Source organism: Mobula hypostoma, chromosome 22, assembly GCF_963921235.1.
Source record: "Mobula hypostoma chromosome 22, sMobHyp1.1, whole genome shotgun sequence".
NCBI classification, from domain to species: Eukaryota; Metazoa; Chordata; class Chondrichthyes; order Myliobatiformes; family Myliobatidae; genus Mobula; species Mobula hypostoma.
Window position 1 is genome coordinate 50,735,954 of NC_086118.1, and position 26,771 is coordinate 50,762,724.

Sequence of the window (26,771 nt, forward strand, 5' to 3'; positions counted from 1 at the left end):
AGAATGCAAACATGAATATAAAAAACAAAAAGATGTTAGTTAAAAGCAAGGTTAAATAAGTAGATGTTGAGCTAGTTTTTGAAAGTGTCAATTGAATTTGCATCCCTTATAGTTTTAGGTATTGAATTTCACAGTTTAGGAACGTAGTTCAAAAAAGCTGACCCACTAATTATCTTTCAAGGGAGAAATTGTTTAAATTTAAAAGACTGGGAAAAGAAGAGCTGAGGGTTCAAGCAGGATTATTAAACAAAAACGATTCTGTGATGTATTCCAGTCGCAGACCGTTAAGCGCTATAACAGAACTTTAAAATTAATTCGAAATGATACATGAAGCCAATGAACAGTAGCTAGGATGGGAGCGATAGCCTCCCTCATTCTGGTTTCAGTTAAGAGTCTTGAAATGATGTCCTAAATGAGATTAAGTTTGTCAAAGTTGCTGGTGAACGCAGCAGGCCAGGCAGCACCTGTAGGAAGAGGTACAGTCGACTTTTCAGGCCGAGACCCTTCGTCAGGACTAACTGAAGGAAGAGTGAGTAAGGGATTTGAAAGTTGGAGGGGGAGGGGGAGATCCAAAATGATAGGAGAAGACAGGAGGGGGAGGGATAGAGCCAAGAGCTGGACAGGTGATAGGCAAAAGGGATATGAGAGGATCATGGGACAGGAGGTCCGGGAAGAAAGACAAGGGGGGGGGACCCAGAGGATGGGCAAAAGGTATACTCAGAGGGACAGAGGGAGAAAAAGGAGAGTGAGAGAAAGAATGTGTGCATAAAAATAAGTAACAGAGGGGATACGAGGGGGAGGTGGGAAGTTAGAGAAGTCGATGTTCATGCCATCAGGTTGGAAGCTACCCAGACGGAATATAAGGTGTTGTTCCTCCAACCTGAGTGTGGCTTCATCTTTACAGTAGAGGAGGCCATGGATAGACATGTCAAAATGGGAATGGGATGTGGAATTAAAATGTGTGGCCACTGGGAGATCCTGCTTTCTCTGGCGGACAGAGCGTAGATGTTCAGCAAAGCGGTCTCCCAGTCTGCGTCGGGTCTCGCCAATATATAAAAGGCCACATCGGGAGCACCGGACGCAGTATATCACCCCAGTTGACTCACAGGTGAAGTGTTGCCTCACCTGGAAGGACTGTTTGGGGCCCTGAATGGTGGTAAGGGAGGAAGTGTAAGGGCATGTGTAGCACTTGTTCCGCTTACACGGATAAGTGCCAGGAGGGAGATCAGTGGGGAGGGATGGGGGGGGACGAATGGACAAGGGAGTTGCGTAGGGAGCGATCCCTGCGGAATGCAGTGGGGGGGGAGGGAAAGATGTGCTTAGTAGTGGGATCCCATTGGAGGTGGCGGAAGTTACAGAGAATAATATGTTGGACCCGGAGGCTGATGGGGTGGTAGGTGAGGACCAGGGGAACCCTATTCCTAGTGGGGTGGCGGGAGGATGGAGTGAGAGCAGATGTACGTGAAATGGGGGAGATGCGTTTAAGAGCAGAGTTGATAGTGGAGGAAGGGAAGCCCCTTTCTTTAAAAAAGGAAGACATCTCCCTCGTCCTAGAATGAAAAGCCTCATCCTGAGAGCAGATGCGGCGGAGACGGAGGAACTGCGAGAAGGGGATGGCGTTTTTGCAAGAGACAGGGTGAGAAGAGGAATAGTCCAGATAGCTGTGAGAGTCAGTAGGCTTATAGTAGACATCAGTGGATAAGCTGTCTCCAGAGACAGAGACAGAAAGATCTAGAAAGGGAAGGGAGGTGTCGGAAATGGACCAGGTAAACTTGAGGGCAGGGTGAAAGTTGGAGGCAAAGTTAATAAAGTCAACGAGTTCTGCACGCGTGCAGGAAGCAGCGCCAATGCAGTCGTCGATGTAGCGAAGGAAAAGTGGGGGACAGATACCAGAATAGGCACGGAACATAGATTGTTCCACAAACCCAACAAAAAGGCAGGCATAGCTAGGACCCATACGGGTGCCCACTGCTACACCTTTAGTTTGGAGGAAGTGGGAGGAGCCAAAGGAGAAATTATTACGAGTAAGGACTAATTCCACTAGACAGAGCAGAGTGGTGGTAAAGGGGAACTGATTAGGTCTGGAATCCAAAAAGAAGCGTAGAGCTTTGAGACCTTCCTGATGGGGGATGGAAGTATATAAGGACTGGACATCCACGGTGAAAATAAAGCGGTGGGGGCCAGGGAACTTAAAATCATTGAAAAGTTTAAGAGCGTGAGAAGTGTCACGAACATAGGTCGGAAGGGATTGAACAAGGGGTGATAAAACCGTGTCGAGGTATGCAGAAACGAGTTCGGTGGGGCAGGAGCAAGCTGAGACGGTAGGTCGGCCAGGACAGGCAGGTTTGTGGATCTTGGGTAGGAAGTAGAAACGGGAAGTGCGGGGTGTGGGAACTATAAGGCTGGTAGCAGTGGATGGGAGATCCCCTGAGCGGATAAAGTCAGTGATGGTGTGGGAGATAATGGCCTGGTGCTCCTTAGTGGGGTCACGATCGAGGGGTAAATAAGAGGAGGTATCCGCGAGTTGTCGCTGTGCCTCGGCAAGGTAGAGGTCAGTACGCTAGACTACAACAGCACCCCCCTTATCGGCGGGTTTAATAATAAGGTTAGGATTAGTGTGGAGGGAGTGGAGAGCAGAGCGTTCCGAAGGAGTGAGGTTGGAATGGGGACAAGGTGCGGTGAAGTCGAGACGGTTGATGTCCCGTCGGCAATTAGCGATAAAGAGATCCAGAGCAGGCAGAAGACCAGAGCGGGGTGTCCATGAAGAAGAGGAGGGTTGAAGATGGGAGAAGGGATCATCGGTGGGGGTGGAAGAGTCCTTGCCAAAGAAGTAGGCTCGGAGACGGAGACGGCGGAAGAAAAGTTCCGCATCATGGCAAACACGGAACTCGCTGAGGTGTGGGCAAAGGGGGACAAACGTGAGGCCCTTACTGAGAACAGAGCGTTCTGCCTCCGACAGTTGAAGGTCAGAGGGGATGGTAAAGACCCGGCACGGATGAGAGCTGGGATCAGAGGGGAGAGGGGGGAGGCTGGGGGTGTCAATGGAGAGGGGAGGGTTGGGGTGAGAGGAAGATGGAGCCTCTGAGGGCCCAGGAGTTGACGGTGGGATCTGAGGAAGACGGGGCTGCAGAGTGGTGGTGGGGGAAGGGGAGACGGGAGTCACAATCAATGGAGAGGGGAGGGTTGGTTACTAGCTCTTCCTTCAGTTAGTCCTGACGAAGGGTCTCGGCCTGAAACGTCGACTGTACCTCTTCCTAGAGATGCTGCCTGGCCTGCTGTGTTCACCAGCAACTTTGATGTGTGTAACTTGTTGTTCGGCATCATTACGTGACAGAAATGGATGTACCTTTGCAATATTTCTTAAGTGTAGAAATGTTACTCTGGTCAATTCTTCATGATGGATTTAAAATTCAAATATGAATAAAGGATAACTTCCAGGCTTGTTACTTCCGATTTTACAAAGGGAGCCAAGTTCCAAAGTTTATCAGAAAATTTACCTCTTGGCTTTGGGATGAAAGGAAAGTCCTTCAGTTTTATCTTTATTTAGTTTTAGGATATTACTGCTCATCCATTTGTTTAAGAGGCATTTAGACAGACACTTACACAGCCAAGGCACAGAAGGATTCAGACATAGAGCAGGCAAATGAGAGGAGTGTAGGTGGTCCAGAATACCTTTGGGGCTTTACTCTTTGGAGAAAAAGAGGATGAGGGGTCACTTGATAAAGGTGTACAAGCTGATAAGACACAGAGTTCGAGTGGACAGCCAGAGACTTTTCCCAAGGACAGAAATGACTAATACAAACACGAGGAAGTCTGCAGGCACGAGAAATCCAAAGCAACACACAAAATGCTGGCGGAATGCAGTAGGTGAGGCAGTATCAATGCAAATAAATAGATAATCAATGTTTTGGAGCGAGACATTTCTTCAGGACTGAGAAGGAAGGGAGAAGAATGCCAGAATAAAAAGGTGGGGGAAGGGAAGGAAAGGAGGTGAGCTGGAAGGTGATAGGTGAATCCAGGTGGGTGGGAAAGGTAAAGAGCTGGAGAAGAAGGAATCTCATAAGATCATAAGACTTAGGAGAAGAATTAGGCCATTCAGCTCATCGAGTCTGCTCTGCGATTCCATCATGGCTAATCCCGAATCTCACTCAACCCCATTTACCTGCCTTCTCGCCATATCCTCTGATGCCCTGACCGATCAGGAAACTATCAACTTCCACCTTAAATAGGACTTGGCCTCCACCGCAGTTGGTGCCAGAGCGTTCCACATATTTGCTACGCTCTGGCTGAAAAAATTCCTCCTCACCTCTGTCCTAAAGGGTCGCCCCTCAATTTGAGGCTGTGCCCTCTAGTTCTGGAAACACCCACCATAGGAAACATCCTCGCCACATCCACCCTGTCTAGTCCTATCAACATTTGGTAGGTTTCAATGAAATCCCCCCTCGCATTCTTCTAAATTCCTGTGAGTACTGGCCCAAAGCTGCCAAATGCTCCACATGTTAACCCCTACATTCCCAGAATCTTCCTCATGAACCTCCTCTGCACTCTCTTCAATGGCAACACATCCTTTCTGAGATATGGGGCCCAAAACTGTTGGCAATACTCTAAGTGTAGCCTGACTAGTGTCTAATAAAGGCTCAGCATTATTTCCTTGCTCTTATATTCTATTCCCGTTGAAATAAATGTCAACATTGCACTTGCCTTCTTTACCACAGAGTCAACCTGTAAATTAACCTTTTGGGAGCCTTGCACGAGGATTCTCAAGTCCTTCTGCACCTCCGATGTTTGAACCTTCTCCCCATTTAGATAAAAGTTTGCACTATTGTTCCTTTTACCAAAATGCATCATACATTTTTCCAACACTGTGTTCCATCTACTACTTTTTTGCCCATTCTTCCAAAATGTCCAAGTCCTGCTGCAATCGCATTGCTTCCTCAGCACTATCTACCCCTCCACATATCTTCATATCATCTGCAAACTTTGCCACAAAGCCACCAATTCCATCATATAAATCAACGACAAACAATATGAAAAATAGCAATCCCTGAGGAACATCACTAGGTACCAGCAGCCAACCAGAAAAGGCTCTTTTTATTCCCAATCGCTGCCCCATGCCTGGCAGCCATTCCACTATTCATGCCAGTATCTTTCCTGTAATGCCACAGGATTTTATCTTGTTAAGCAGTCTCACGCGTGTGGCACCTTATTAAACGCCTTCTTAAAATCCAAGTAAATGAGATCCACTGCCTTGCCTTTGCTCACCCTGCTTGTTACTTCCTCGAAGAACTCTAACAGATTTGTCAAGCAAGATTTCCCTTTACAGAAACCAGGCTGACTTATTTTATTATTCGTCTCCAAGTACCTCGAAAGCTCATCCTTAATAATAGACTCCAACACTTTTCCAACCACTGTGGTTAGGCTAACTGGCCTATAATTTCCTTTCTTTTACCTTCCTCTCTTCTTAAGGAGTGGAGTGACATTTGCAACCTTCCAATCCTCCGGGACCATGGCAGAATCAAGTGATTCTTGAAAGATCATGACCAATGCATCCATTATCTCTTCAGCAACCTCTCCCAGGACTCGGGGGTGTAGTCCATCTGGCTCAGGTGACTTATCCACTTTAAGACCTTTCAATTTGCCAAGCACTTTTTTCTTTGTAATAGTAATGGCACTCACTCCTGCTCCCTGACACTCATGGACCTCTGGCACACTGCTAGTGTCTTCTACAGTGAAGACAGATGCAAAGTACCCATTAAGTACATCTGCCATTTCTTTGTCCCCTATTACTACCTCACCAGCATCATTTTCCAGTGGTCCAATATCAACTTCCACCTCCCTTTTACTCTTTATATAACTGAAAAAAACTTTTGGTATCCTGCTTTATATTATTGGCTAGTCTGTCCTCATACTTCATCTTTTCCCTTCTTAGAGCTTTTTAGTTACTTTTTGTAGGATTTTAAAAGCTTCCCAATCATCCAACTTCCCACTCAATTTTGCTACCTTATATGTGCTTTTCTTGGCTTTAACTTCCTTTGTTAGCCGCGGTTGCCTACCCTTGCCATTTGAGAACCTCTTCCTCTGTGGGACATATCTACCCTGCGCCTTGTGAACTATTCCCAGAAACTTCAGCCAACTCTGCTCTGCCATCATCCCCACCAGTATCCTCCTCCAATCTACCTGGGCAAGCTCATCTCTCATGCCTCTGGAATTCCCTTTATTCCATTGGGATAGTAGCAGTAGTAGTAGTGACCTCAGTGTACAAGCCACCAGGCACAGATTTCAGCTTCTTTAACCCTGTATCCAACCTGCACAGTAAACCACAGATCATCATTAAAGACTTTAATAGCCACAGTACCCAATGGGGGTACAAGGAGTCGAAGAACGGATGGACTCTAACCAGCTCAGTCTCATCCACGATCCGAAATTGCCAGCCTCCTTCCACAGTGCCAGCTGGAAGTGCAGTTATAACCCAGATCTTGCCATTGTCAGCAATGACATCGCTGGCCTCTGCAAGAAGCCTGTCACAGACCTAGTACCACAGACACAGCACCGTCCTATTGGTATTCAGGTAAATGCAGCCGTGTTACCAACCGTCGTACCATTCAAAAGGTGCTTCAACAACAAGAAGGCCAATTGGAATGGGTTCACAAGAGCACTTGACCATAAGGTTAAACATATTAAACCACTACCTGAGCACTACAACCTGTTTGCAAAAGCTGTCCAGAAAACAGCCAAAAGGAAGTTCCCCCGAGGTTCCAGAGCACACCACATCTCTGGTCTCACCAAAGAGAACGCTGAACTCTACAGGGAGTATGTCTCAATGTTTGAATCTGACCCCTTCTCAGAGGAAACAATATCTACCAGTGAGAGGGTGATGTTAAGTATCTCTCAAGAGCGTCAAAACACCTGGAACACCTTGATAGAGACAACAGATCTTACAAAAAACAGCAAGAAGGCATGGTCTCTCATACGCAAACTTGGAGGCGATCCTAAGAAAGCTGCCCAACATCCCAATGTGTCTGCTAACCAAGTTGCACACCAGTTGCTCCTAAATGGAAAAACCAACAAGAAACAACCAAGAGCACAACTAGATGGGAAGAAGTACAGTGTTGACCCTGGTTTCACTGGACCATTCACCACAGAAGAGCTGGAAATTGGTATATCTAGGCTAAAACACGGGAAAGCAATTGGTCCTGACAACAGAGCATCAGAGCAGATAAAGTATTTTGGACAGCAAGCAAAGAAATGGCTCCTACAATTGTTCAACCACTGTCTGGCAACACACAAGCTACCTAGTATTTGGCAGAAGTCACATGTAATAGCACTATTAAAGCCCAGAAAAAGAGCCCTCAGATCCTAAGAGTTTTCTGCCAATCTCACTGCTTTGCCACACCAATAAGCTGTTTGAACGCCTGACACTCAATAGGATAGCACCAACTGTAGATGAGAAGATCATTCCAGAGCAAGCAGGTTTCCGCCCCAGCAAATCAACAACAAGCCAACTGCTCAACCTCACACAATATATCGAAGATGATTTTGAGCAAGGGATGGTAACAGGTGCTGGTTTTGTAGACTTGTGAGCAGCTTATGATACAGTGAACCATAGACATCTCCTCTGCAAGATCCTAGAGATGACAAAAGATATTCACTTAACAGAGCTGTTAGAAAGCATGCTTCAAAATCGCCGGTTCTATGTTGAACTAGCTTTCATGTCTCAATTAGTTTAATCCTCCCCAACTGCAATACAAATAGCATCCAGACTGGAGCCAGTGCCAAAATAAACTCATTACAAGTGAGGAACTGGATTGACCAGCTTTGTTTCTGGACGTCATTGATGGAAGAAGTGGATAACAGAATGTATAAATAAGATCAAACAATGTTACCTTTCTTATATCTTCTATTTCCTGCTCTTTATATTTTAACAATCCTTTGAACCGGATGGTCTCTCCCTCTGCTTCCATCAGTTGGGCCTTAAATTCATTGCATCTTTCCTGCAGGTTACGTTCGGAATGTTCCAGCTCCCGTAATTCCGTTTCATATTTGTGACGAACATGTTTAATCCTGCAAAAGGTTGGTTTTACATGTTGGATGGCAGCTGCTTTTCATTCTGTGTAATGCAACAACATTGGCACCCCATCGATCCCATTATTTGCTGTGGTGATACTCAGGTCCCATATCAACAGTTATTATCTTTCAACTGGCAGGCTCTTGGACCAGTGTGGATAACCTCAATTCACCTCAGCACAACTGATTCCACAACTTACAGACTCACTTTCCAAGGACTCTATAACTCATGCTCTCAGTATTACTTATTTAGCTATTTTTATTTTTTATTATTATTATATGCTTTTTTTGTATCTGCACAGCATGTCTTTTTTTTGCACATTGGATATTTGTCAGTCTTTGTATTTCTTTGTTCTACTGTAAATGCCTGCAAGAAAATAAATCTCAGGGTAGTATAAGGTGACATATACATACTTTGATAATAAATTTACTCTGAAACTTCCTGCAGCAAGCTTTGGTTTGAATGTTGTTTCACTGATGCTTTTGCTTTTAACATCCCCTTTGTTTTTCTCTTTCCAAAAATACTGCCTTATGTGCTATTTCCATCATTACAGACTTCCAGCATTTATAAATCCTTTCTTTGAAAAAATGACAAATGGTGGAAGTCTGTAATGATGGAAATTCATAAATCTTTTCATTCAAGATTGTCTGACAAGTTACAAGGAAGTCCACAACTTAGAACAACAGAAATTTGCAACTAAACAGGTCATTCTGCCCTTCATCCCTGTGTCAATTCTGTGAAACAGAAAGTGTGCTTAGACCCGTTCCCATACTTTTAGCCTGTGGATCTGCAATTTAGTCTTTCACCTTCCAATATCTGCTTAATTTTCTTTTGTGGGCTCATCACCTCCCCAATAAGAGCATTTCAGGTCCTAATACATTCCAGCAAAAAGAATTTGCCTGATTTCCCTTCCAGATGGTTTCCAACAATTTTAAATATGAATACTTGCAATGGGAATGCTTTTGTTTTCCCTATTGAATTCTACATCATTATCAACATACTCTCTGTATATTCATAGATTTCTGTCTTCTTAACAAATACCCTCTGTAGTATCTTGGATTGGACCAAGCTGGACAAGACTAGGGATGTTGTGGGCAAGTGTTGGGACACAGTGGCATGTAGGGAAATCGTCCGCCAACTGGAAATCCAGATGCGACCTAACGACGACAACAAGTATCTTGAAGAATAACTTTCAACTGTATTATATTTATAAAGCTCTTCCAGAGCTGGTGGTCAATCTTCTACTAACTCAATTAATTTAATCAAATCAAACATCCTTCAACAAATCCACATAGACTCTCCTTGGGGAATCAACAGCTTTCCAAATTAACATTTATTTTGTTCCTGACAACACTACTCAGTAAGCTTCCCATCATCAGTGCTAGGCTCATCACCCTGTAGTTTCTTGGTTTAACCCTCTCTCTTTTCTTGAGTAATAGCATAGCATCAGCAGCCCTTCAGATCTCCAGTAGCACTGGTGAACCCAATGAGAAATGGATGATGTGATCAACTCTGGTTTCTTCAGCAACCAAGGATGCATTCCTGTTTTTTATGTACATCAGAATGAGGAAGAAATGTGATTTAAGTGACCTATTCTATTGTGGAATGGTCGTTGGTGCCTGGTAGGATGGTTTGAGTATCTCAGAAACTGCTGATCTCCTGGGATTTTCACACACAACAATCTCTACAGCTAACAGAGAATGGTGTGAACAAGAAAAAAAAAATCCAGTGAACAGCATTTCTGTGGACAAAAACACCTTGTCATTGAGAGGTCAGAGGAGAATGGCCAATTGGTCAAAGCTGACAGGAAAATGACAGTAACTCAAATAATCGTGTTTCAACGGTGGTGTGCAGAAGAGCATCTCTGAATGCAGAACACATAGAACTTTGCAGTGGATGGGCTACAGCAGCAGAAAACCACACTGGGTTCTACTCCTATAAATAACAAAGTGGACACTCAGTGTATCTTTCTTATTGTACTTATACTATGCTTCTGCAAAACAACAAATTTCATGACGTCAGTGATAATAAACCTGATTATGATTCTGATACCTGCATTGCTATATTCTCGCTTTCACCTCTCCATAAGGTTGAGAACCTATGCAAAGGTGAAGTACACTGATTATACTTTAAGCCACTAATTAAAGTACAAAAACATCCTATTTTGCAAAAAAAAACTTCAAAATGTTCTTACGTATTTTCAGCTGCCCTCTCACATTCCTGCTTAGAAACTCTAACTTCTTCTTCCAGTCGTTGAATCACCAGTTCAATTTCTTTGTCCCGTCCTTTGCGTACCTCTTCTTTCAGTCCTCGTTCACGGGTTAGTAACCAAGCCTCCTACAAAAAAAGGAAAATGGTTGAATCTTTCACAGTGCCACCTTAGGGTTCCTTATAATGATTGATTTAACAAGTGCAAACCTAATGATTTTAGCTTAAAATAATCAATTGTTCAAATTAAGAAAACAAGCTGATTTGCCTTTGTCTGTGGCTGGCACAGTGTGAGACAAACTGATTTGCCTTTGTCTGCAGCTGACCCAACATGAGATGAGGAACTGCTGCATACTTGTTTTTGCAGAAACATGACTCCTGGACAATATTCCATGCACTATCAACCTTCTGGCCAGGGACACGTGCTAATATTATTTTTGTGACAGTATATGGTTTTGTAACATACATGGGAGGAAAGATATTGCCAGTGTTTCGGGTCGAAACACAGGATCATAATTTAAGATTCAAGACCAAGATCAAAATTAAAGTATATTTATCACATGTACATGCTGGGAGCAGCCCACAAGTGTCACCACACTTTCAGGCACCAACAGAGAATGCCTACAATGCTCGGCAGAACAACACAGAACACAGGGAAATAGAACACACAAAGCAACAAAACAACCTCAAAGCAAGCTCTGTTCCTCCCTCCCACACACATACATAATTTACATTTTAAAATTCACCCTTTAGTTTTAACAAAACATTTATTTGCCTAAGCATATTCTCTGTCAAGGTACAATTTCAGCTGTATTAAAATATATTTTGTACACACTTTAACATTAAGTTACCTGTTTCTTCATATAATTTTCTTCCCAAGCCTGTTTCTCAATTTCTAGTCTTTCTTTCAATGATTGAATTTCGGCCTGTTCAAATTAACACAGAAATATTAAAAAGTAGATTGAACTTCTGCTTACATGCATTTGTCTGCAAACTAATTAAGTGAAAGAAGCTCAATATTACCACAGTATATTAACAGACTAAACAAAAGAAATCTGTAACATTCCCTGTGGCAGTTTAAGTAATTAAACCAGTAATCAGCTAGACCTGGACTGAGCCAAATTCAAACTGGGTTTAAATTTGCTCGGCATACACAATGCCTTGAGTTGAAGAAGGGGATTAAACCATTTAAGAGTTAATATTCATGACGTTATTCAGCCATTGCTGGCAGAATGCATAAATGCATGATCAACACAGCTGCAATAACTCCTGCCACTGAACAACCTACCTACAGTAAAACCTACAGACAATGAGCAAAAGCTATTTTGAGACAAGATATCGGGAAAAACGAAAGACATCACAAAATCACTGGAAATGTAATGGTAAAGTAGGTGCTCCTCAAAAAGGTCACAGAAAAAACGAAGTATTGTGTTCCACCCTCACACAAGTGTCCACTTTCAAGGACTCTACAATTCATATTCTCAGTATTATTTATTTATTCATTTTTTTTCCCTTGTACTTGCACAGTCCGGCTCTTATTTTGCACACTGGTTGCTTGTCAGTGTTTGTGTGTAGTTTCTGATTGATTCTATTGTATTTCTTTGTTCTATTGAGAATGCCTGCAAGAAAATTAATCTTAAGGTAATATATGGTGACATAAACGTACTTTGATAATACACTTACTTTGAACCATCAGGCCAAAAGCTCTTAGGAAATCCTGAAGAGGAACTAACATCTTAGAAAAATTAAGCACAAATGCTTGCTGGAAATTCCAGTGTGTCACAAATAGGGTGTTGGCATCTGTGGGGCAACAGTAACTATTTAGTCACTGGCTGTGAACCGTATTTGTATTTAATATTATTTATTTATTTATTTATTGAGATACAGCACGGACTAGGCTCTTCCAGCTCTTTCTGCCCAGCAATCCCCCAAATTAAACAGGACAATTTACAACTGGTACTTTTTTGGATTGTGGAAGGAAACTGGAACACTTGGAGGGAATCCATGTGGTCATGGGGAGAACTATACAACTCCTTAGAGGCAACCGTGGGAATTGAACCCACGTCACTGGTACTGTAAAGTGTTGTACTAACCACTATGCCACTGTGCCACTCAAATATCTGCCACACAGCCTGCTAAAGTCCTTGGGAGATGGTGGCACAATTGGCTGTAACCATTTCAGTAACACAGATCGATCCAGAGGCAGGGGTTCAAATTCAACAGCAGCTATGAAACTTAAACTTGGCCATATCAATAGGAATAAAATTTCAAAAGATGACTGTCAGTATCTGTATCCAAAACGCTACTGGATTTGCACAAAATGATTCCAGATCCACAGGAGTGTTGTTGACACTTATCAAATTTTGCTGAAGGCCCTTGACCAAGTTGTGCTAATTCATTGTTAAGATCAGAATTTTTAGATTAATCAAATTTATCCATTGCCTACATTAGATTAACTGGCCTGTAATTAAGTAACCTATCCCTTTCACCCTCTTTCAACAATGGTATCATATTAGCAGCCTTCAAATCCTGAAGCTCTACTTTCATAGAGATCTTTCCCACAATAGCAGTAAACGGTAGCTCAGTAATTTTAAATCCTATTGACAGGTTTTCGCTAGACAAGGGAACGAAGTGATAAGGAGCCAAGTTTGAGACATGAAAGCATATGTCAGTAATAACATCCCCACCATTCAGGACATCTTCAAAAGGCAATGCCTCAGAATGGCGGCATCTGTCATTAAGGACCCGCACCACCCTCTTCTCATTACCATCAAAGAAGAGGCACAAAAGCCCGAAGACCCACATTCAACATTTTAGGAATAGTTTCTTCCCATTCGCCATCAGATTTCTGAACAATGAACACTACCTCGCCACTTAATTTTTTCAAATATATTTCTTATTGTAACTTATGCCATATTGTATGTATTGCAGTGTGCCACAAAACAACAAATTTCACTACATATATCAGTAATAATAACACTAACTCATTATTTTTGCCCTTTTTTTGATATATTTCTTACTGTAACTTATAGTATGCTTCTTTATGGCTTGCACAATACTGCTGCTGCAAAACATGGCACGAAAGTGATAATAAATATGATTCTGATTCTCATCTCATGAACTGGCAGAACTGGATCAAAGGGATGAGTGGGCTAATGTTGTTAATACATCTTGCCATCTTGGTCAATGTCTCCCATCCACTACATATTGTACTGGGTGGGCACAGGAGTACATTCAGCCAGAGACTCATTCCACTGAGATGCAACACTGAGCGTCATAGGAAGTCATTCCTGCCTGTGGCCATCAAACTTTACAACTCCTCCCTTGGAGGGTCAGACACCCTGAGCCAATAGGCTGGTCCTGGACTTATTTCATAATTTACTGGCATAATTTACATATTACTATTTAACTAGTTATGATTCTATTACTATTCATTATTTATGGTGCAACTGTAACGAAAACCAATTTCCCCCGGGATCAATAAAGTATGACTATGACTATGACATACAAGGGCCATCCAAGGATCAAATCCTGCTGTATTATTGGAGACGCACAGGACTGCAGATGCTGGAATCTGGAGCAAAAAACAATTTGCTGGAGGAACTCAGCAGGTTGAACAGTATCTCTGGAGCGGGGAGAAGGAATTGTCTGTATTCCAGGCTGAAATCCTGCAGTAGGACTGGTTATGTTCCTCTAGCAGATGGTTTGTTACATTGCTGTATAATTCCCTGCTACTTAATGACTTCTAACAGACCCATAGCAGTCACCATCTATTCCCTGCAGATGCATATGATAAAGAGGTTCCAAGAAGAAATATTTCCAAACATTATAAATATACTGGTATTGACCCAGCCCTTACATATACATCCCAAGAGAATTTTACCTGGTGTCGTCTCTCCTGCTCTTCCTTTGCCTTTTCAAATTCCTCCTTCAGGGCTTTTGTTACAAGGGAACAATTCTCCTCCAGCTGACTTCGTAGCTCGTCCAACTCTGCTCGTTGCCTTTATAAAAATAATCAAATATCTGTAAAATATCATGTGCTTAAAAGGAAAGAACTATTACAAACAACAGTGTTCTAGCAATGTCATTTAAATCCAAAAGAATAATCAATGTGATATATAGCATACAAGCTCAGTACATGTTCTTTTGTAAAGCCTTATTGCTAGAGAGTGAAGTCAGAATCGTTACAGCTCAAAGGGTCATTCAATCCACCAAGTCCAAGTCAGCAGAGTTACCAACTTCATGAGGGATGTCGCTGACACAAATTGGTCTCAACTTTTAGTCCCCATTAGTTCCTGCTAGAAGGCAAAGGGTGGAAATACAAGACCTTACATATTTGAACTCTCAGGATGAGTCACTAAACAATTCTATTTGGGTTGGTTCGGTAGCAGTAGGTTAAAGTGTTGTGCAAACAACCCTCACAGGAAAATTATCTTTCAGAAGAGAATCAAGACTCATTGAGCCCTAACAGCAAAGATTCAGGCCCTTCAACCCATATAGTGCATGCCAAACTATTATTCTGTCTAGTCCGATCGACCTGTACTTGATCCATACCCCTCCCATCCATGTACTTATCCAAACTTCTCTTAAACGTTGCAATTGAACCTGCATCCATCACTTCCACTAGCAGTTCATGCCACACTCGCACCACCCTCTGAGTGAAGTTGTTTCTCCTCAGATTCCCCTTAAATATTTCACTTTTCACCCTTAACCTATGACCTCTAATTCTAGTCTTACCCACTCAGTGGAAAAAGCCTGCTTGCTACTCTATCCAAACGCCCTCATAATTTTTTATACCTCTATCAAGATCTCCCCTCAGTCTCCTACACTCCTGGGAATAAAGTCCTAACGTTTTCTACCTTTTCCTATAACTCAGGCCCTCAATTCCCTGGTAAGATTGAAATGGATGAAAAGTGAATTGAAGCTCTACTTAAAATCCCAATTACAGAGTCAACTCACCGAGCTGCCTGCAGATTCAGGCGTTCTTTCTCTTCAGACACTTCAGCATACATTCTCCTTCGCTGTTGCTGGATAGCTTGTTCCTCCTGTTCAAGCTGCTTCTCGTATCTGTCGACACACAGCAGTGATCAATTTCATTGTTCAATGCGAATAAGGTAATATCTATTTCTTTTTAAGACTGCAAAGATGTGCCAACTATGCAGGAGAAAACAAGCCAATGAGTTGGGTGGTATTATATACAGAAAACATTCATTTCAAAAAGTTCAACACAGAAGCCAAAGTGCTGAATTTGCTTTTTCATGGCATTCACAACATCAATTTGTAAGAAGTCATGTTAATAAAATTGGAAAGGGACACAGAAGGTCTTCGACACTTATGTTGCTAGTCAACAAATTTCAAAGTATTTAATTTTTTAAAATGAATGCATCAGTACAATTTGATACTTTATATGATTTTTAATGAAACAAAACTCTAATTTAAAGTTGTTCTTTCTTATGTGCCTTCCTCAGAGTACCAGGAAACATTTAGAATGGTCAAGTAATCTATATCTAAAATCAGCCACAAAGAGCTTTTATGACCAAATGCAAGTTTGAAGTATAAATCCTAGTAATATTCAAGGTCTAAACTAAAATCATAGATATTAGGGAATAAGGCTGATGCAAACTTGTAAAGTAGACAACATTCAGCTCAAGTGGCAGGCAACAATTTAATTCAATTTTCCTCAAACCTCTGCCTGGCAAGATCTCGCTCCCTCTGGCAGAGATCATCTTTCTCCTTCTCCAGCTGCTCCCTCAGTTCTTCGGTCTGCCTGATGTACCGACGAGCTGCACGTTCATCAGACTGCGCAAGTTCAGCCTCATGCAATGCCTTTAGTTTTTTTATTTCCTGCTTGTGTTTAGCTATTAGCTTCTGAATCTCTGGTTCCAAGCCTGGAAATCAAACACTTCAGTTATATATGTCTGTGAGTAATGCTATGGAATAAAAATATTATTGAAATGAAATTATACTGTTTACAGCTTCTTATATAAAAACACCTCACTTCAGCTACTTCAAAAATCAGAATCAGATTATCACTGCTATATGTCGTTTGTGGCAGCAGGATAGTGCAATACATAAAGTACTCTATAATAAGAAATATACATAAAAAATAAATAGTGCAAAAAGAGAGCAATAATAGTGAGGTAGTGTTCATGCGTTCAGAAATATGATGGTGGAGGGGGAGATTTTGCTCCTAAAACATTGAGACTTTGTCTTTAGGCTCCCATACGTCCTCTTCTCTGACGGTAGTAATGAGAAAAGGCATAACCTGGGGGCAGTTAAGTATGGATGCTGCCTTTTGACAAAGGCATATTACAAAGGTTAGAAGCTCAGAGACGAAAACACAGAGATGCTGGGGAGCGTAAGAGACACAGGTCGAGATTAAAACATTTGACCTCAAACTTGATTTGGAATTTGGATTTGACCTCGGTTGTTAGGGCTAGTCATACAAGGATTGGCAGACGAAATGTATGTTCACAGGGACAATGGCTGAGCAGGTCAGGATATTGAGTAAGTGGAAGCTGATGCAAGATATAAGAGGAATAACTGGGGGAGAACGAAGGTGTGGACAAGGCAAGGATGTGACAATCAATTCCCTTCTCAGTCATGTGGGTTTTGAGTAAAAAGCTTTCCTCGGGCTTGAATAGAAGACTGAGGTCACGTAGTTCAGATTAATTGGTTAATTATTAGCTACTAACTCTCAACTCCATGACTGCCAGGAAAAGGCCTACAGGCTTGTATTTACATGAAGGTCCAATCTTTGCACAAGAAGAAAATGTTTCCATGTTTAACATGGAAGAGGCAGGAAGATAAACATTTTGTGAAGATTAAAATTTTATATTTTAAATAGGGAAGATGCCCATTTAATTAAATCAGCGTTTCTCCCCAACACATTTGCAAAATGTATGTACTGAAGTGTGCAGAGCAGCTCATTTCAAGGAAATACATTATGGGATCCCACCACCAAGCACATCTTTCCCTACCCTCCACTATCTGCTTTCCGCAGCAATCGCTCCCCGTGCGATTCCTTTGTCCATTCTCCCTCCTGGCACTTATCCTTGCAAGCGGAACAAGTGTAACACCTGCCCCTACACCTCCTCCCTTACTACCATTCAGGGCCCTAAACAGTCCTTCCAGGTGAGGCAACAGTTCACCTGTGAGTCTATTGGGGTTATTTTTTTGTGTTTGGTGCTCCCTGTGTGGCCTCCTATACATCAGTGAGACCCAATGAAGATTGGGAGACCACCTCTCCGAGCATCTACGCTCCGTCCGCCAGAACAAACGGGATCTCCCAGTGGCCACCCATTTTAATTCCACTTCCCTTCCCATTACGATCTGTTGATCCATGGCCTCCTCCACTTTCGTGATGAGGCCACACTTAGGTTGGGTAGCCTACAACCTGATGGCATGAACATCAATTTCTCAAACTTCCGGTAATGCCCGCCCCCACCCCCACCTTCACCATTTCCCATCCCCTGTTCTCTCTCTCTCACCTCATCTCCTTGCCCATCCATCACCTCCCCCTAGTGCTCCTTCTTCCTTTTTCTTTCTTCCATGGCCTTCTGTCTCTTTCACCAATCAACTTCCCAGCTCTTTACTTCATCCCTCCCCTCCAGGTTTCACCTCTCACCTGAAGGTCCTTTCTCCCCTCCCTCATCTTTTAAATCTACTCCTCAGAATTTTTACTCCAGTCCTACCGAGGGGTTTCGGACCGAAACGTCAACTGTACTCTTTTCCATAGACGCTGCCTGGCCTATGAGTTCCTCCAGCATTTTGAGTGTGTTGCTCGGATTTCCAGCATCTACAGACTTTCTCTTGTTTGTGATACAGATTACAACTACAACTTTTATCTCTTGTTACTCATTTCTGGGATCTGAGCATTAATTGCCCACCCAAGATGCTCTTCTGGTGACAATACTTAGTGTTGTTAGGAGAGAGTACCAGGATATAGACGAAGTGAGGACCAGAGGTATTCACTCAGTGGCCACTCTATTAGGTGCAGGAGTGGAACCCAATGTGGTTTTCTGCCACTGTAGCCCATCCATTTCAAGATTCAATGCCTGGGTCTCTTCTGCACACTACTGTACTAATGTACAGTCATTTGAGTTACCACTGCCTTCCTGTCAGCTTGAACCAGTCTGGCCATCCTCCTCTGACCTCTCTCATTAACAAATGAATTCTCTCCTTCACCCACAAAACTGGCACTCATTGGGTGTTTTTATTTTTGCTTTTTGCACCATTCTCTGCGAACTCTACGGACTGGCATACGTGAAAATCTCAGTTGATTAGCAGTTTCTGAAATAAACAAACCACCCCATCTGGCACCAACAATTATTACATAGTCAAAGTCACTTATATCACATTAACAAGTAGGTGTACAGGTGTACCTACTAAAGTGGCTACTGAATGTATTTTCAAATCAGCATGGCGTGCAACTTTGTGGCAACTTAACGTCTAGTGCCTTTGTCCTTTTTATGATACAGATCGTATGTTGGGGAGGTGTTGGGAGAGTTGTGACGTGTTCATACCTGATACACATTGCATCTGTTGTGCAAGATTTGAGAAGGAAATAGTATTTGAACATTGATCAAGTTTTCATCAAGCAGGATCTGTGGTCCCATATGGCGTAAAGATTCATGAGAGTTGTCACTATTGTATTCATCCAGTGAAGTAATGAGCAGTCCATCATGTTCCATCATTGGTAGTGGCTACTCACAACATGCCCGATGATGATCAGGATGTTCTTCCCCACCGCCATCAGATTTCTCAATGGCCAATGAACCCATGAACACTACCTCAATATTTTGCTCTCTTTTTGCACTAATTTAAGTTTAATATACTGTATATTTCTTATTGTAATTTATAGTATATTTTATGTATTGTACTGTATTGCTGACGAAAAACAACACATTTCACGTCATATGCCAGTGACAATAAACCTGATTCTGAATTTTGATTAGAACAGACAATTTTATATGTTGATACCTTTTACAGTAATTTCCTTAATTTTCTTTGTTTTCTCATCTATCCATTTCTCCCTGCGGATTTTTTCTGTTGCACTCATTAATTCTTTTAACTTCTTGATTTCCTGCAAACAAAATAATATTGTAAGGATGTTACAAGAAACCCTGCATTTCAAAAAGGGTGATTTTTGAAATTCTCGGATTACAGAAAATAGTGAATGAGAGGAATCAAGAAAATAAGGCTCTTTATATCTTTGAAATAGGATCATAAGATCCTTTAGGTCTGCTGAGCACCAGACAGAACCTCAGCTTAACATCTTAACATCTTGTTGCAGTGGAGTATAACCAAAATTATAAATTAAATCACAACAAAAACACTTATTTCCAGTGGAAAAATATATAAACAGAAAGATATGTGTGTTTAGTTTAGCAATGCTAATTTCCCTAAAAAAACAGGTTAAATTGTAATTGCAATCAGGCAGTAGATACATAATCCCAAAAGCATGTACCATCAGGCTCAAGAACAGCTTCTATCCTGCTGTTATAAGACTATTCAATGGTCCTCGAGTACATTACAATGGACTCTTGACCATATAATCTACTTCATTATCGCCTTGCATTTTGACTTCCAGCACTGTAACTATAAAATGATATTCAGCATCTATAGAGATGGATAAACAGTCGATGTTGCAGGCTGTGACCCTTCTTCAGGACATTTCCAGTGAGAGATTACGATGGGTGGCAGTGCAGAAATGATCACACAAGTGCTAGAACAGGCTTGAGGGACTGAGTGCAGATTCTTACTCCTAATTCATACATTGGAATATTAGTTATATCTTCATTCCACCTACCTCTCCAATTTTTTTTTGGAGTAAAAGCAATATTCAGTAAGTTATTTATCTGCTGCTATGGCAATAAATTATGTTCTGATGTCAGTCAAACTAAATGGATTCAGTAACAATATTAAGAGATTACAGGCTTTGGATGGTTTTGGTCACACCATAAAAAATTAAGAAAACAGCTACTTTGGAAATTATTCAGGGGAAAGAAAGACATTATTTCATGGCAATAGATATGGTGTTCTCAGTTGGTACACATAGAAATACTGCTAAACTTAAAAGACTGTAAGTTAAATGACTGAATTCTCTGTAGAACAGTAAGCACAAAACATAAATTATATATAGTACTTATTAATTATATAAATTAATGTGGAATAAATGTAGTAGGTGGCAATATTGGTTCTTTTTTATGTTTCACATAATATTTCTCTAAAAGTCTGATGCAAAAAATAGTCGAAGTTTATGGATGGCTTTTTTTAATTGTTGTTTGCATTTAAAGAAATCTGACAGAAGCTGAATTGTGCTGCAAGTGCCACCAATAACCAAAATAATTCTGATTTAACAACGGACATACTGCCAGAACTAGTCAATAGCTAATGTCATTCCCAATTTCAAGAACAAACCCAGGGGCCGATAGATCAATAATCTTAACAACAGAGGTAATGAGGATTCTAATAGCTTTGCTTCAAGAAGTTCTAGAAAATTCTTAGCAATCAATAATATAATGAAAAATCATGAGTGTGGAATTCATGAGTGTGAAATAGGTTGACTCTGTGGTTAAGAAGGTATACGGTGCATTGGCCTTCATCAATCATGGAATTGAGTTTAGGAGCCGAGAGGTAATGTTGCAGCTAAATAGGACCCTGGTTAGACCCCACTTGGAGTACTGTGCTCATTTCTGGTCGCCTCATTACAGGAAGGATGTGGAAACCATAGAAAGGGTGCAGAGGAGATTTACAAGGATGTTACCTGGTTTAGAGGGCATGCCTTTTGAGAATAGGTTGAGTGAACTCGGCCTTTTGTCCTTGGAGTGACGGAGGATGAGAGGTGACCTGATAGAGGTGTATAAGATGATGAGAGGCATTGATCGTGTGGATAGTCAGAGGCTTTTTCCCAGGGCTGAAATGGCTAACACGAGAGGGCACAGTTTTAAGGTGCTTGGAAGTAGGTACAGAGGAGATGTCAGGGGTAAGTTTTTTTTTTACGCAGAGAGTGGTGAATGCATGGAATGGACTGCCAGCAATGGTGGTGGAGGCGGATATAATAGGGTCGTTTAAGAGACTTCTGGATAGGTATATGGAGCTTAGAAAAATAGAGGGCTATGGGTAACCCTAGGTAAATTCTAAGGTAAGGACATGTGTGGCACAGCTTTGTGGGCTGAAGGGCCTGTATTGTGCTGTAGGCTTTCTATGTTTCTATGTTTCAAAAGTTCATGTTAAATAACCCTGTTGATTTATTTTAAGTAAAAAGAGTAGACATGCATAATATAAAAGATGGACTTCCAAAAAGCATTCAATTAAACATAATTTAAGAGAATTATATTTAAATGAAAGCAGGTGAGATTTGGGGAATAAACAACCAGAGAGATTGCAGTGATCCAGAACAAAAAAACCCTGAAAAACAGCATCAACAAACTTGCAGAATGGATGCATAAAATAAGCAAATAAATTTTGAAAACAAAAGAGACTCTGCAGATGCTGGAAATTTTCAGCAATACACACAAAATGCTGGAGGAAATCAGCACGTCAGGTAGCATCTATGAGGGGAATAAGCAGTTAACATTTTGGGCTGAAACTCTTCATCCTAGGTAGTCCTGAAGAAAGGTCTCAGCCTGAAATGTAGACTGTTTATCTTCTCCTGTAAATAAATTTCAATCAACAGTACTGTGCGAAGGATGTTGGGAATGGTGAGGTTGCAGCACCATAGGAGGGGTGTGGGAGAGGTGGCAAAGAAAGAGTGCCAGGGAAGGGTGGAGGGGGCGTGGTGCGGTTGCAGACACAACCAGCCCTGAGACGCCAAGCAAGGTCACTTGATTCCAAACCATTGGTTTATTAATCATTACAAAATGTTTCTCTGATGCTTCCCATTCCCTCCACTCTCCCTTCCCCTTTTCCCATTGTGATTATTCCCTCCTCCTGCCCCCTTCCCACTATCAATCCATAATAGAGACCCACATCAGAATCAGATTTATCATTGCTCACATGTCATGAAATTTCTTTTTTTTGCGGCAGGAGTACAGTGCAATACATAAAATGACTAAGTCTTAGGCACCCTAGCTTATTTTATATATATATATACACACACACACACACACACACACATATACACACACCTTTGCATGATACTGTAGGTGAATGAGATATGGTGTTTTCTGGCGGGACATAAAATAAGATCACTTGCTGACAGACAAGTGTTTAAATTTGTGTGCTGGATCAAAAGCAGTCCAAAGATTAGGATTCACAAATTAGCACGAGTTGCAACGCGGTTAACAACTTCATAACAAGAGCTAACAAAACTCAAGAGTTCATTTTAGGGGAATAAAATTCAAAATCTGAGAACTTATTCCAAAAATATAGAATCCTATCTTGACCATAAAGTTAAAGAGTTCTGGTCTCCATATAATCTAATGAATGGAAAAAAAAAACAGAAAAAGAGCATAAGAGATTGAAAGGATGAAACCAGGATTAAAATTATAAAGGGGCTCTTAAAAATAGAAAATGTTATCATTTTCGAAATGTTTAAACCTGAACATGACAGTCAGTGATGTATCTTAAAAGGAAAAAGGAACCAGTGCTTTCCTAGCATATATGACGATTAAACTCTTCTTGGGCTTCCAGCCAGGTACAGGTATCGATTTTCACCGATGTTGTGATGATAAACCCCGCCATCTTCATCAGATACATGCCTAGTCCGGTGGTATACACAGGTATCGGTGGTGATACCTGTACCCGGCTGGAAGCCAGAGAAGAGGTTATTTGAAATTTTAAAAGGGATTTATAGAAAATCATCTGCATCTAAAGAGTGGTTTGAATGTGGAATCACAGGAAGTAATTAAATTATAGAGAACTAGTTGGGGCAGAGAGACAGTAAGACAGAAATAAAAGCATGTGCTGATAGGGGTGATGATGTAAAGCAGAATGAGGTTTGTGTGGACTATCAATACATCTGTTGACTGGTTGGGCCATATGACCTGTACTGCAAATTCAATGTGATTTCATTTAGACAGTGCTTGTAATGCTCACCAGATCATGCTGATCCTGCATCTGCTGGATTTTCTTAGTGTATTTCTGGTCCACCTGCTTCAGTTCATTTACCACAGACTCACATTTTTCATTTAACCCTTTCTTGTCATCTATTAGCTGTTGAGAATAAATTTAAAAAAACTCAGAAAGTTGCTACCAAAGCAACAGGACATTAAGTAGAAAATAAACTTAAATTTAGCTCTCACAAACATTCAAAGAGATCCTTTGCTTTAAATTTGAATTACTTCAAATCCTACTACTTGAAAGTCATGCAACCTAGCAAGGTGGACCAAATAGGAAGCATTAAAGTAAAATGCAATAATAAAATTGGTAAACTGGTTTCGACCATAAGACACAGATGCAAAATTAGGGCATTGGTCCCCATGAAGTCTGCTCACCCCTTCCATTATGGCTGATAATTATCCCTCTCAACTTTATTCACCTGCCTTCTTCCTGTAAGCTTTCACACCTCCCGGTCAAGATGACACCTACGTAAAATGTACCCACGGTTGTCATCTTCTGGATAGAACACAAAATTATTTACTTCACCTCTTTTATGCCTGTTTTTCATCTTGAATGTGTTTCTGGAACTGTTAGAGCCTGTGATTTGCAGTTTGGGGACTGTTTGTGCGATCCAGCGCTTTGAATCAAGAGGATTCCGGGAAGTAGCAAGCCTCATGGCAAGGAGGCGACGGAGGGGAGGGGGAGGCATGAGCTGATTGCGACTCCATTTTGCTAATTAAAGCTTCCATTTTTCACCGATTAAAGCGACGAGGGAGATTGAAACATTGAGGCAAATGCAGGAGGTAAGTATGGGCTGTCTGCCTTTTAATCGCTGGTGGGATCACTCTGCTGCCAGAGAAGGGAGACTGTGTGGCCTGTCGCTGTGCTGGATGGAAGATATTACCGAGGTATTCTGTGTTTTTGGTTATGGATATGGATTTGCACTATGGACTTCTATTTTCAGTCTTATAGTTATTTATATTCTGTGTTTTTCACCTGATCGTTCTCAGTTTTTTTTGTGCAGGGGAGGGGGATTTGTGAGTCAATATTCCTGTTTTGTTTCTTGTTCGTTTTTTTGTGCAGGGGAGGGGGGATTTGTGAGTTTCCCGTTTTGTTTCTTGTTCGTTTTTTTTGTGCAGGGAGGGGGGATTTGTGAGTCAATGTTCCTGTTTTGTTTCTTGTTCGTTTTTTTGTGCAGGGGAGGGGAGATTTGGGGGTTGATAATCATGTTGCCGTTCTTTTTTTTTTGGTTTCATGGCTATCTGGAGAAGAATTTCAAAGTTATGTACTTTGATAATAAATGAACCTTTGAATCCTTTTAAAATACATTCTGTTTTAAATACACCCAGTGACTCGACCTCCACATTAGGCTGTGGCAATGAATTCCTCAGATTCACCTCCTCCCCCAAACCTCCCACCCCCCACTTTGACTAAAGTAATTCATCCTCATCTCTGTTCTATAAGTGATGTCCTTCTATTCTGAGGCGGCAGGCTCTGGTGCTAGACTCTTCCACTATAGGAAGCATCATCTCCATGTCCACTTTTATTTAGTTCTTTCAATATTCAATAGATTTCAATGAGATCCCCACTCATTCTTCTAAGCTCCAGTGAGTACAGGCCCAGAGCCACCAAACGCTCCTCATTCCCAGGATCATAGCTTATTGTTACCACATATACCAAGGTACAGTGAAAAATTTGTTCTTCCTGCTGTTCATATTGGTCAATTCATTACAATAGTGGAAGGCAAATTAATAACAGAATGAACAATAAAGAATTTCAGTTACAGAGAACGTGCAGTGAAAATAGAAAGATCATAGTAAAAGAAAATATAGAATCAAAAAAAAAAGAAAACCATAGAAATAGATCAATAGAAAAATAGAAAATACATTAGGACAGATAAGTCCCCAGGGCCTGACGGAATATTCCCCAGGCTGCTCCACGAGGCGAGAGAATAGATTGCTGAGCCTCTGGCTAGGATCTTTATGTCCTCAAAAAAAAAACAACAGGAATTCTGCAGATGCTGGAAATTCAAGCAACATACACCAAAGTTGCTGGTGAACGCAGCAGGCCAAGCAGCATCTATAGGAAGAGGCGCAGTCGACGAAGGGTCTCGGCCTGAAATGTCGACTGCGCCTCTTTATGTCCTCGTTGTCCACGGGAATGGTACCGGAGGATGGAGGGAGGCGAATGTTGTCCCCGTCTTCAAACAAGGTAGTAGGGATAGTCCAGGTAATTATAGACCAGTGAGCCTTACGTCTGTGGTGGGAAAGCTGTTGGAAAAGATTCTTAGAGATAGGATCTATAGGCATTTAGAGAATCATGGTCTGATCAGGGACAGTCAGCATGGCTTTGCGAAGGGCAGATCGTGTCAAACAAGCCTGATAGAGTTCTTTGAGGTGACCAGGCATATAGATGAGGGTAGTGCAGTGGACGTGATCTATATGGATTTTAGTAAGGCATCTGACAAGGTTCCACACGATAGGCTTATTCAGAAAGTTAGACGGCATGGGATCCAGGGAAGTTTGGCCAGGTGGATTCAGAATTGGCTTGCCTGCAGAAGGCAGAGGGTGGTGGTGGAGGGAGTACATTCGGGTTGGAGGGTTGTGACTAGTGGTGTGCCACAAGGATCGGCTCTGGGACTTCTACTTTTCGTGATTTTTATTAACGATCTGGATGTGGGGGTAGAAGGGTGGGTTGGCGAATTTGCAGACGACACAAAGGTTGGTGGTGTTGTAGATAGTGTAGAGGATTGTCAAAGATTGCAGAGAGACATTGATGGGATACAGGAGTGAGCTGAGAAGTGGCAGATGGAGTTCAACCTGGAGAAGTGTGAGGTGGTACACTTTGGAAGGACAAACTCCAAGGCAGAGTACAAAGTAAATGGCAGGATACTTGGTAGTGTGGAGGAGCAGGGGGATCTCGGGGGAAATGTCCACGGATCCCTGAAAGTTACCTCACAGGTGGATAGGGTAGTTAAGAAAGCTTATGGGGTGTTAGCTTTCATAAGTCGAGGGATAGAGTTTAAGAGTCGCGATGTAATGATACAGCTCTATAAAACTCTGGTTAGGCCACACTTGGAGTACTGTGTCCAGTTCTGGTCACCTCACTATAGGAAGGATGTGGAAGCATTGGAAAGAATACAGAGGAGATTTACCAGGATGCTGCCTGGTTTACATTATGCATTACAATCAGAGATTAAGGGAGCTAGGGCTTTACTCTTTGGAGAGAAGGAGGATGAGAGGAGACATGATAGAGGTGTACAAGATAATAAGAGGAACAGATAGAGTGGATAGCCAGCACCTCTTTCCCAGGGCACCACTGCTCAATACAAGAGGACGTGGCTTTAAGGTAAGGGGTGGGAAGTTCAAGGGGGATATTAGACGAAGGTTTTTTACTCAGAGAGTGGTTGGTGCGTGGAATGCACTGCCTGAGTCAGTGGTGGAGGCAGATACAC

The 26,771-nt window shown here is 41.8% G+C and overlaps 1 protein-coding gene across 7 annotated transcripts in view; it reads right to left on the bottom strand.

Annotated features, from left to right (window-relative positions):
* Positions 1 to 26,771, bottom strand: part of cep131 (centrosomal protein 131) — a 147,485-nt gene that overhangs the window by 14,064 nt on the left and 106,650 nt on the right. For 5 of the 7 annotated variants that reach the window (XM_063030546.1, XM_063030545.1, XM_063030550.1 and 2 more), the window contains 8 exons: positions 23,315 to 23,431; positions 19,256 to 19,358; positions 15,960 to 16,161; positions 15,233 to 15,340; positions 14,157 to 14,274; positions 11,125 to 11,199; positions 10,260 to 10,402; positions 7,884 to 8,061 (listed from right to left, as the gene is read on the bottom strand). In XM_063030546.1, coding sequence (XP_062886616.1) covers positions 7,884 to 8,061; positions 10,260 to 10,402; positions 11,125 to 11,199; positions 14,157 to 14,274; positions 15,233 to 15,340; positions 15,960 to 16,161; positions 19,256 to 19,358; positions 23,315 to 23,431 — 1,044 coding nt within the window. Of the gene's footprint in view, positions 1 to 7,883; positions 8,062 to 10,259; positions 10,403 to 11,124; positions 11,200 to 11,956; positions 12,074 to 14,156; positions 14,275 to 15,232; positions 15,341 to 15,959; positions 16,162 to 19,255; positions 19,359 to 23,314; positions 23,432 to 26,771 lie in introns of those variants that run through there. The other 2 variants (XM_063030549.1, XR_010015784.1) reach the window with 2 other exon arrangements.